This window comes from Liolophura sinensis, chromosome 3 (assembly GCF_032854445.1).
Source record: "Liolophura sinensis isolate JHLJ2023 chromosome 3, CUHK_Ljap_v2, whole genome shotgun sequence".
NCBI classification, from domain to species: Eukaryota; Metazoa; Mollusca; class Polyplacophora; order Chitonida; family Chitonidae; genus Liolophura; species Liolophura sinensis.
In genome coordinates this window covers 20823954-20836423 of record NC_088297.1, presented here as the reverse complement: position 1 = coordinate 20836423, position 12470 = coordinate 20823954, and the positions used below count along the sequence as shown (strand labels likewise).

The 12470-nt window shown below is 37.1% G+C and overlaps 1 protein-coding gene across 1 annotated transcript; it reads left to right on the top strand.

Moving 5' to 3' along the window:
* Positions 1 to 66: 66 nt before the first annotated feature.
* LOC135463835 (EF-hand domain-containing protein 1-like) lies at positions 67 to 9777 on the top strand. Its single transcript, XM_064741281.1, has 11 exons — positions 67 to 210; positions 1915 to 2136; positions 2619 to 2769; positions 3246 to 3382; positions 3859 to 4086; positions 4952 to 5293; positions 5744 to 5884; positions 6220 to 6514; positions 6957 to 7047; positions 7424 to 7616; positions 8291 to 9777. Exons 1-11 carry the CDS (start codon positions 163 to 165, stop codon positions 8366 to 8368), a joined length of 1926 nt encoding a protein of 641 aa, XP_064597351.1. The 5' UTR covers positions 67 to 162; the 3' UTR covers positions 8369 to 9777.
* The last annotated feature ends 2693 nt before the right edge of the window (positions 9778 to 12470 follow it).

Here is a 12470-nt window from a genome sequence, read left to right as displayed (position 1 = left end):
TAGGGGGCGCGGTTCTCTCGCGAAAACTCGTCAAAAAACGCGTGAGGCAGTTACCGTAGCAACACCAAGCAACAACTTGTCCGGTGGGAAGACAAAACATCGCTCACTCTCAAATATCGCCAGTTTACAGAGTGTTTCCCCATAGACAATTAATCATACACGATGGAAGGACTACCTAAATTCCCAGGATTCGAATTTCGTGACCCAACGGTAAGAATGAGAATTTAATCATTTATCACCGATTGCATCTTGTCACTCGCGGTTTTGAAATGTGCAAAATTTCGAAGTGTCTACAAACCCATGTTTGGCGTCGCCAAGTTCGAGTGTTATCCTTTGACATTAACTCTGGCAAAGAAGTTTTACTCTGCGCTTTTCTTTAACTGGTTCATTCCTGATGTTAGACTGTCAAGTACATGCATAAAAAAATAAAGCCTAGCCTTATTTAACGCTGTTTGATATCAAGTTGATCCGGCCGTAAGTGGGAAGGTCTGACAGCAGCCTGCGGATGGCTGTGGGTTTCCTCTGTGTTGTGCCCGGTTTCCTCCCACCATAATGCTGGACGCCGTAATATAAGTGAAATATTCTTGAGTACGGCGTAAAACACCAATCAAATAAATAAATAAATAAATAAATAAATATCAAGTTAATCAGAATGCTTACTAATTTTTATGTTCACCGAAACTTAGATCAAATCGTTGTTCTCACAGGTGCATTTACCATATGGAATATATATATACATGTATATGTCCTTTTTTTTCCAGAGATACGGCTGGGTTTGTTACTTATTCATCAGTGTTTTTGTAGAGCATTAGTATTATACTTATGCCTGTTACATTTGCCACGGACACAGTTGTGAAAAATCTGGATGGATATGGAAAAAAAAAAAGAAAGAAAAAAAGCAGATGAGAAAGTACCAAGGCATCTATAAATACCGAATGCGGTAAATCTTTCCATACTTTGGAGTAAACTCAACAGATTCAGAAGAAGAGATTCTTAGCTAACAATACATTTCAAATTTGTGTTATTAGCCATTGGTTTTAATAAATATGTCTTGACCACACAAGAGTTTTAGTTTACTCTGATACATGGAATAGCTTCCCTGCAATCAGTATTTGAAGCTGCCTTGGTACTCTCTCATTTTTTAGCCACCCAGGTTGTTCATCCGGTCATTGGTCCTTACCCAGTTGAGCCTGGGTCTTATGACTGTCACTTCTTAGCAAAAGAACTAGTGTAATGACTTAGTATATAATATCGATACATAAGAGTACGTGAACTGTAAGTTTTCAGCCTTTTGACCGGTTATATTTCTGTATGCTCTCGGAACATTTTTCTGCTAAGACTTTAAAGTAAAAATTTAACCATTTGTGAAACCCTAAATTGACTAACCTAGTGAGTTAAGTTTTATCAGTGTACCTTAACAATTAAGTGACTAATGTATTTCATAAATTGAATTTAAAGTTATTACATAAAATGAGATGAATAATGTGTAGGCTATGTAAAATAATTTTTTTTTTAAACTAGTGTTATTAAGTATGTTGACTAACCTTTGTAGCTGGAAATATAACAGTTATAGCAGTTATGTAGATGTACCTCGTAGCTGACAGACAAAGGCAGTACAGTTAATGAATGCAGTTGCAATGTTAAACAGATAAATAATTATTATGGCTATCGTGTGAAATTGTACAAATAATTTTGAACATACATCATGTATATGTGCATGGCATACCATTTGATTGTAAGGATCATAATATGTATGTATGTATGCCTCCTTGTGTCTTTTGTATCTGTGAAGATTATTACCAATGATTTTAATCATTTACATGTAGCTGCTATCCTTCTCTTGTGTGACATGTCACAGTTTACCATCAGATTATTTATTTTGTGCTAACCTCCTGATCATACGTTTTCTCTCAGAAAAACACCTTTCACAGAAACAGCACCCTGAAATTTAAAAATGGCTACTCTTTCCCCAAATTGCCCGAAGTGGGTATTGGTGGGGATCCATTACACTTCAACCAGCTGTCAGACGCAGAACTGGATGAGCTGGCTAACTTTAACCCCACACTGACCTACGGACAAGCCAAACAAGCCCCTCCCCAAGACTTTGTGCCTGCCCATGTGGCCTGGGACAAAAAGGTATCACTGACAAAACCTGTTGATTTTTTCTTTTTTTTTTCTCACATGGTTAAATTTATATAAATCCGTGTAATCAGTGAAGAAGTACTGTCTATCTGTAACCTGGCCCAACAGGAAGATATCTTTGCTCTAGTTGTAGAAGTGCAGGGTATAATCCCAAAGATCTTTAGTCCATCTTGTTCCATTATGTACAAAATACATGTGAGTTGTGTCAAAAAATGCAAAGACTTTAATTTGCTCAGGGTAACAGATCTCTCTTCTTGAAGGCAAAATGTTCTGAAAAAATTATTGTAAAAATTACATCTTGTAATTATCCCATCTTCACTGCTCAGGTAAGGTACCTTACCTACTTTAGACGTTAACCTCTTTTTACTATCTGAATTAGATGAATAGTTGTCTCTGAAAGATTTTTTTCTTTTAATTTCTTATTTATTTCACAGAATTTTAACTAGGATAACACATCTTGATATATTTTTTTGTAGGTGCTTCGCTTCAATGCATATTTCCAACAGACCGTTCATGAAAGTCCAAATGAGTATTTCAGAGTGCGCCCAGTGGACATCTACTACTACTTGGAAGATGACAGTATTGCTGTGATAGAGCCTCATGTCGAGAACAGTGGCATGCCCCAAGGTAATCACATCTAGGTGACTAGACAGAGCACAAGTTTACCACCAGTGTGATGATGATGCCATTCTTCCAGTGACTTGAGTTGTACTACCAAATCCAGTATTCTTTGTTATTTTGTAGCAAGAGGGTGAAAAGTTTGCTTACATTCATGAATCAAAACGTGGGAAATTTATTGGGTCTAATGGTCAAAATTGTCGAGTTTTGCTCTCTCCTGAATCTTGTTGGGGGGGGGGGGGAAATCAGACGATTCATTTTTTTACATTGCTGGTAGGCTAAGTCTTGAATTTGGTCACATAGTTGCCCAGCTTGCAAAGCAGTTCAAGTTATGGTATGCAAAAAGTTATAATGCTGAATATCATGTAGTTTTTTTAGTTTCGACATTATTATTCAAACTAACTTAAACTGCTTTATTTAACACATTTAACCAATCAGTATAACTGCCGTCACATGTTCATAAATATTCATGCATCTGTCCACAGGCAAGCTGATCAAGAGGCAAAGACTGCCCAAGAACGACCAAGGTGACAACTGGCACTGGAAGGACATTAACCTGGGGATGAACATCACCTTCTATGGCAAGGTCTTCCACGTCATCAACTGTGACAAATTCACTTCTGTACGTATTGACAGTTGATACTGAACATGCAGTAAAACCTTGGCGATCCACCAATAAGCCTTACTAGCATAGATTCTCACTATAAGCTGACTAGCATTGTTGAAATTTTACCATTCAACCATTCGTCCAATTTTAGAACAAACAATTTTAGTAGTGTAACAAACCAGTTTAAGGCTGAGCAACATCTAATGATAGAGGTCAGTGAAAAGTATTTGTCCAAAGTAGGACATTTCTGTGTTCATGGGTCAGTTTCATGAAGACTACCTCATGTTAAGTAGCCCTTAGTGCACTTAATATCCCTACAACAAACATTGTTATGGTACTTAAGGGCTTACTTAGCTAAGTGAGCTTTATTTATGAACAAAACCAAAGTTCCATTGTTTCAGTGTATTTTTTCTTTATAGTCCACCATTTTATTAAGTACACTAGATGGAAATAAAACTTTTGTTAAATTTAATTCAATTCTGACTCTTCAGGACTTCCTGGAAAGTGAAGGTATTGAGGTAAATCCCTCAGAGCAGCTGCCGTCCGATCCATACATCAAGCGTCGTGAAGAGTCTGCTGCACTCCGCACCTACAAAACCCCATCCTCCTTCGACAAGCTCAAACAGTTCATGGAGCTTGATCGTAAAGTGCTGCGCTTCTTCTGCGTCTGGGACGACCGCGACAATATGTTTGGAGAAATGAGACCATTTGTTATACATGTGAGTGATTATATGTGCTTGTGTTAAGATGTACGGTGACAGTTTGTACTTGTGTTATAATGCACGCTGACAGTTTGTACTTGTGTAAAGATGCATGCTGACAGTTTGTACTTGTGTTAAGATGCATGCTGACAGTTTGCGCTTGTGTTAAGATGCACGCTGGCAGTTTGTGTTAAGATGCACGCTGACAGTTTGTGCTTGTGTTAAGATGCACACCGACAGCATGTGCTTGTGTTAAGATGCACGCTGACAGTTTGTGCTTGTGTAAACATGCATACTGACAGTTTGTGCTTGTGTTAAGATGCTCGCTGAGAGTTTGACTGTAAGAGAAAGTGGATTAAAGGAATAGTACTGAAGTGTGATAGTGAAGAGTAAATGATGCGAGACAAAGGCATCGTTGTACGTTTAATCTCAGCGTTTAGTGCAATGAAGAATTTCTCTCTATGAGCTTGTAATGAGCACCAGTTTTAATGCTAGAATTCCCAAGTAAATTAAATAAAGTATAGCATACATTATAAGTATCACTGTAATGGGTTATCCTGTTTACCATTCTGAAGAACAATGTGTATGGTAATCCAGCTTAATCTGCAATAGACACACAATACAATATTTGCCCTAATTTATTGCTGGATATTTTGATCAATGTTTAATGGACAGTAAAATAATATTGTGAAATTACAGTTTTGTGATATATTTAACATTGTAAACAAGCTGTCTTTTGTTCTCTGGATTATCTCTTATAATTCTTTATGCCATGAAAGTTTTTAAAGTTTTTTTCTATCAGGGACTGCTATAGTTATGTTCAAAGTTATTATACTGATACTGCATTTAAATTTAATTTGTCACTTTGAATTTTTTTTATTAGTATTACCTTGTGGATGACACTTTGGAGATCAGGGAAGTCCACTCCCCTAACGACGGGCGCGACCCATTCCCAGTGTTGATAGGGAGACACAAGGTGCCAAAGGATAGGTACAGGGTCAACTCCTCATTCCCCTCCTGTGTAATGGAACTGTCCGACCATGAGCTTGGCGAGTACTACACGCCTAAAGACTTCATGGTAGGCAAGACCATGTACATCTATGGTCGCCGTTTCCTGATATACGACTGCGATAACTTCACCAAGGCCTTCTATTACCAGCATTTCGGAATCACAGAGTTCACGCCTGTCGAGGTCAAAGGTCAAGCTAAAGAACTAGCTAAAATGGTAAGTGATGAAAATCACTTCATTGAAATTAGTGTTAAATACCTGCTTATTGCTAACTGGAATTCACTTTAAATTTTTCCATGCCGTAAAATTTAAATTTTATTTTGAAGTTGAGAATAAAACAAAAAAAAAAATCCATTTAACATGAAGTATTCTCGCCATCTGAAGACATTCTATGAGTAAGTTTAAAGTTGTCTCAATTTTGCAAATGCTTTATTTGACCTAAACAGCTACTCCTATAGCCTTATTATGAAAGTAATACTGATCTTGAGAAGATGTTTTCGGTTTTGGGAAGGTAGGATGATAACCTTTCTATATAAATGTAAGTTTAAGCACCAAATAAGCACTAAATTATAGTTCATGAATTCAGACAATTCATTGAAACAAGTCAGTTTTGGAAATCAAAGTGATGATGAATGATGCATTTGTATTTGTTTCTCTGCATTGTAGGAAATCCCTCCATACAACCACTTTGGATCGATGGAGGATTCACTGCAGTCCTGTCTGTCTCTTGTGCCACAGCCCCCAAAGAAAGACTTCATCAAGATGCTGGAGAACGACCACAAAGTGCTGAGATTTGAAGCTATAATGGTACGTTCTGTTCTCTATATAGGCTTTCAACTTACTCATTTAACCAATCAGGTACAAAGTATTAAATTGTTGTATGCAAATTTTTTTTTTACTTATGTATAAATTTTGAAGAAGGGACCTACACATTTTCATTTCATTTTGGTTAATTTTTCCCCCAAAAAATAATTAGAGAGGTTTTACGTAAAGTGTGTGAGACAAATAATTAACTTGGCTCCAAAATAATAAATCTAGCGGGACAGGCGTAAAGTTGAAGACATGGTGAAAGAGTCATATCCATGCGATGCTTTTTCTAATTTTGCCCAATCCATATTCAGTTATTGTTAATTACGTTTCAGGATTCAGTCCGCCCAGAGGACAGAGGCAGACGTTTCGTGATCGCATATCGGCTGGCTGATGACATGATCACGATCTACGAACCACCAGTCAGGAACTCTGGGATTATCGGCGGGAAGTTTTTGGAGAGAACACGAGTTGCCAAGCCTGGCTGTCCCCCTGATGAACCTGTGTTTTACGGACCTCAAGACTTCCACATTGGAGCCGTTATTGAAGTGTTCAAACATCGTTTTATCATCATAAATGCTGATGCTTATGTTCTCAAATACATTGAGGAGCATAAAGATCAATTCCCAGGTAACACAAATAAATAGGACTGGCATATTATTTGACACTGGGTCTAAATTTGACAGTAATCTTCACTAAAACAAAATTGTGGAAGAAAAAATGAAACAAATTTCAGTGTTGATACTTGTTATGAGCAGGCACATGATATCTCAGTGTAATGTCTGCCTGACTTCAGGCTTTTTTAAACTTTATAATAATGTTTTAAACTGAATCCTTGTGAAAAATACTGCATCGGTTTTAATGAGGGAGAGTAATATATTACTTACCTGTTTGAGTGCCACTGGAACTTCACGCTTTTTGACCCGTGTGAAAGGTGTAATCATTCAAATCATATCAGTGAAATTAATTGTTTGAAATTTTTCCCAGGGCAGACTCACAATATGTTGAGAATCAGTATTCATCACCTGTTATAATTCAGTACATGTACATGTATTTTGCTCTTTACTTAAAGAACAAACTATTGAGAGTTTGAGGCAGACCCTTGGCAAGCAACAGCCACCCAAAGAACTCATCAAAGGAGGACCAATGAAAGTCCACAGAAGGTAATCATGACAAATACAAGGTTTATCATTGGTCACTCCATTCTACACAGGCACACTCAGGGGAGATAACTCTGGTTGACAAATTTGTACATACATTAGTAAAAAAAATATTTTACAATGTTATTTACGTGGCACTTTGGCCCTGTACCAAACCGTTAGTTCATGTTTTAAACAATTCCCAAGAGTGTTTCGCTTATACGACAGCAGCCAGCATTATGGTGGGAGAAAACAGGGCAGATATCAGAGTAAACCCACAACAGTCTAGGTCTAGTTGCTGGTCCGGATAATTACAGTACTAAAACTTAAGATAATGTGATAATTTTCTTGGTGTTAACTAGGAGAAGTATTCTTATGCGGTTTATTGTTTGTTTTGCAGTGATGGTGATTTAAACACATTGGTACAACAGATCCGTGCTCAGCTGAAGAAGATCGCAATCACAGACAGAAGTCGCGTGGATGAGATGTTCCTGCGCTACGACCGGGACAGGTCTGGCTTCATTGATGCGTCAAACATGAGGGACATGTGCAGGAAACTTCAGCTCCCCGTCGATGATGATGTCATACTCGCTGTAAGTATCTCACGCTGTTCAGGCTCTATGCAATACATGTGGCTGCAGAAAGAGCCTAGTTTTACGAATCTGCTGGAGCATTATGTTGGCATACATGTAAAAATAACAGTAACCCAGTGCCTAAATACTAATGAGCTTGTAAATAATGTCCCTTTATGCATTATAATTTAAAATATTCCATAACTTCCCTAGTAAAAATTATGTCACTTTAAAGCACTATAACTTGGAATATTCCATAACTTTCCTAGTAAAAATTATGTCACTTTAAAGCACTATAACTTGGAATATTCCATGACTTTCCTTGTAAATTATGTCACCTTATGGCACTATGGTTTAGAATATTCCATAACTTTTCTTGTAAATTGTCACAGCACTATATCTTTAGAATATTTATTTACAAATAATGTTACGAGAAATCTGATTTGCAAAGTTTTGTGGGATCGATTCCAGGTTGCTATGGTGGTTATTAGCACATAATGCTACATGGCTTTTTGTATCCTTAATTTAAATGTGTCAGTAAATGTGGTTTCTCACACGTCAAAATATCTTGGCAAAAAAGAAATGGGAAAAGTAATCAGAATAAGGTTTTAAGGGAACTTATACGTCTAAGCTAGTGTATAGCTATGGTATTCTCTACAGTCTGCTGACAAAATGTTTTGATTTTCTTCTTTCAGCTTGTACAGCAGTGCACAACAAATCCAGAAGGCAAAATCAGCTTAGAAGATTTCCGGAAATTTGTCGAAAGCTCATGAACATTTTGTGAAAAAAAAATAAAAACAGAAGTTGGGAGGGGGAGATAACTCTGTTAGCTATGATCATGTGGAAGCCATGAATAGCCAGTCTTTGGAATGCAAGCATATTAAATAGCAAACCAACGTAAAACTTTTCTGGGCAAATTTCATCTTCACAACTTGTACAGTTTTAACAAGATTTTAGGATATTTCACAGTTTTATTAGCAAACATTGCAGCCCACTTGAAAACAACATCTTATTTGCTTTTTTTTTTTGAACATTGAATTTCTGCTGCTGTCAGAGGGATCGATTTTTATTTGGGGGAGAAAGTATTTTAACTGCTACAAATGGCCTGTGATATCATGTTATATTTGTTAACATTTTGTGACATATTTATTTACAATATATATGTACATACAAATGTATATGTACTTGACACTGTGTAAAATATAGATAGAAGTACATAAAACTTTGTGTGTTGATTTTATTTACTGACAGGTATAAACATTTATTCTGAATTGAATGATTGATGGACTAATTGCATGTTCTGGTAAGTAAAACCAGAAGTTCAGATTGGAATCAACAGATGCATGTACTGAGAGGTGTTAGTGACTACAGTTACAATTCAGGGTTGCCTGGACGACCAGGCCTTTTACCCAAAGAGCTCCTACTACTGTGGTTGCAGCTTGATGTTAATAAGTTTGTCAGATACCTGCCCAAGGCCTAGTAGTTTACTCCGGGCTCTTCAGTATCCTCCATTCATAAACCTGACTGCTGTTATATACATGTAGATGAAACATGCTTGAGTTCAGTGTTAAACATCAATTAAATAAATAAAAAAGCACACCCAAATCTGTCTCAAGATGGGGTGGGGCTGGGATTGGATGTTCAGAATCTACAGATGTGCTGAGATTTATATATTTTGATTTATTTGGCGTGGTAAGATTATTTCACTAATCTGACGGCTTGCCTTACGGTGGGAGGATACTAGGCAGTGCCAAGAGGAAACCCACGACCATCTGCAGGTGGCTTCCAGACCTTTCCGAGTTTGACTGGAAGAAAGCTCTGATGGGCGAAAAGTATCTATTTATTAATTTTACGCTGTGTGTTAAGAATATTCACCGAGATTCACTGTTATCATATGTAGATATGAGGGCGGTCATTTTGGGATAGAAGAAACTGGAGCGCCCACATGTAAACCACCAACCTTTAGTAAACTACTGACGAATTTCCCACATGTGACACACATACTGCATGTCACCTATGTCATATTGGGAAGGCAAATGAACGGCAACGAGCTTCATTATTTTGAAATAGCACACCGAGTCCGTGTAGAGGCACTAATAAGACCACTTAAAGGCCCATACACGATCGTGGGTTACTACTTATTGCCCGCAAAGACGCCGAGAACAGTGAAGGCGGTGTCTCGGGAGTTACCCTATGTGTCCAAGAATGACCGCAGCCATGATTCTCGGATCGCTTGAAAAAGGGATACGAGTAAATGTCATGGAGAAGTCTGATGTCATTTGTACATCGACCAGATCGTTTTGATAACTCAGCCATTATATGACGTACATGCATCAACACTTTATGGGGCAATTACTTACGCACACTCAAAAAAAAAAAAACAAACAAACAAAAAAAACAGCCTGTTATTTTTAACAAAATGTTATTTGCCGGAAATGTATTTTGTTATTATTGCATAATATTGTGTGACATTCAACATAGTATCCTACTGCAATAAATGAATACATCCAAGAATCACTCGGGAAACAGACTTTCTGTTAAATTGAACTACATTTTTCTTTTCTTTTTTTGAGGGGGGGAGGGGGAGTGAGGAGGGTCAGCAGCGGTTCACAACCCAGACGTCGTGGAACTCAAAAACAGCATGCGGTTTACAGAAAAAAGAACTGGAAACAGCTTAAAAAGAATGATCATTGGTTATAACTTAGCACGTGTTAGCGCATTAAACCTTGCATATCAAACATATTTCTTAATTTGAGTGACTTGGCCAAGGATTTACACCAAGAGGTTGACAGATACACTGAAAAAATTAATCTGTTAATTTAACAGAAAGTCTGTTATCTGAGAGATGCTAGTCCGAAGGTATTCTGCTATTGCAATAGATTATTCCCTTAAATATAGTACACATATTCTCTTAATTCAACCTAAAGATTCCATTAGACTAACAGAATATTGTGTTGAATATAACACAGCAGTATGTTACACTAACATTCCATTCTGGCATCACTCAGACAACAGATTTTCCGTTAAAATTAACAGATTAATTTTTTCAGTGTACCTGGCGAAAGCCAGTGTTTTAATCTAGGCACTACGGTTACCTTCACGTATAAACCTGACAGACATGGTACAGGTGAATTACCCTTGAGTGTTATGTTAAAAACAAATTAAATAAATCAATAAATAATAAAGAATATTTCATTTCTTTCAGGGATTAAATATATTTGTACAAAGAATCCGTATTGATGTGGCAGGCAAGATTCAAAATTTCAGACCAAAAAAAAATTAAACCATATATTTCCCTAAAATTCGAAAAGCAATGCTTTCAACATAACATTCAACGGGAATAATAGCTTGTGTAAAACTTGGATCTTGTAATGCCAGTAAATTACCTTCAAATACCATACAACATTCAATAAAATTTCAGCATTGAGTAACGTGCGCAAATTCCAGAATGATTGAAGTTCATAGTACATCGGGTGGACAAGTGAAAAGGCTAGCCCACCTATGAAGTTTGCAGTTCTTTAAAATATTTCAAATGGATTTGTTATTTTACACACGTCATTTAATAGATATTAGATATCGCTCAAGAATATTTCAGAATCGGCCCAGTTCTTTTCTTTTATACCAATGAAATCAAAGGTTTGATTCCATCTTGGCATTAAACCAGAGTGTATCAATCAGGCTACAATACACACGCGCAGATTGGTTACACCGGGTAGGAGCACAGCGTTAAACACCAATGAAATCACAGGTTTGATTCCATCTTGGCATTAAACCAGAGTGTATCAATCAGGCTACAATACACACGCGCGGATTGGTTACACCGGGTAGGAGCACAGCGTTAAACACCACTGAAATAAGCAAGAACAGTAAAACGATATAATTCACTCAAGAAATGAATCTGTTAATTTTAACAAATATAACTTACACAAATATTCTATTAATTTGACATAAAGATACTATTAGATTAACAGGATATTATGTTGAAAACGACAGAGTAATATATTATAATAACAGAATACATTTTAGCATCACTCAGACAACAGATTTTCTGTTCAAATTAACAGATTCATTTTTCTAGTACCTGAGGTTTAATCCCTGTTTGGCGGTGCCTTTCAGGATGTTAAAATTTCTAATCTTGGTACTTCAAGTACTGGTTTACCTGGTGTCAATATACCAGGCATGCCCATGCATGACTGTCTTCAGTATGTTGTTCCAGTGAGGCAACACCGTAAATGTGTCAGCACTGCATGTGTTTATTTCATTGGGGTTTAATGTCGCTTTCAACATGCGCTACTTCTCTCATATCAGGACGGGGTCTGGTTGTACATGCCGACATATTCTGCCTATATGCCTAGTGTTGCCTCACTGAAACGCCATGCCGAAGACACCAGTGTTTCGAATTAACAATGTATTATATTTGTTTTTCTTTTTTTATTTGTCAGTACCTGACCTACATTTTCCCCTCTGTGTAAGTTATAGCCTGGGCTGTAATTCAGTCGAGCGTTCTCGATGCTTAGGTGTTCATGAGTTCAGTGTTATTGTAAATAGAGCGTACATTCAGGAAATATCTATTGGTGTTGTAAACATGTTTACGATCAAACCATCCAGAATTTTCTTTTACGTTAGTCTATAAATAAGAGCAACGGAGTTGTGAAGCTCGCAGTCATTCATTCATGTCCACTTGTGCGCAGATATTTACTCAAGTCCATTTGAGAGCAGTCATATTTACTATTACATATTTGTCATTCAATGTGAAGGATTTTACTGGGATATCGGCTTTCACGTCATTCGACATTCGTAAGTTACACTCCATTTTCGGTACAGAGCACTTTGTGAGCTTGTGTTTCGCCACTTCCTTTTTCTGTACATTTGCGA

Excerpts from the sequence above, each read along its gene's own strand:
- LOC135463835 (XM_064741281.1), top strand. The coding sequence starts at position 163 with ATGGAAGGACTACCTAAATTCCCAGGATTCGAATTTCGTGACCCAACG. Across the intron at positions 2,137-2,618 it reads ATGTGGCCTGGGACAAAAAG|GTGCTTCGCTTCAATGCATA; the intron begins GTATCACTGACA and ends ATTTTTTTGTAG. Across the intron at positions 2,770-3,245 it reads GAACAGTGGCATGCCCCAAG|GCAAGCTGATCAAGAGGCAA; the intron begins GTAATCACATCT and ends ATCTGTCCACAG.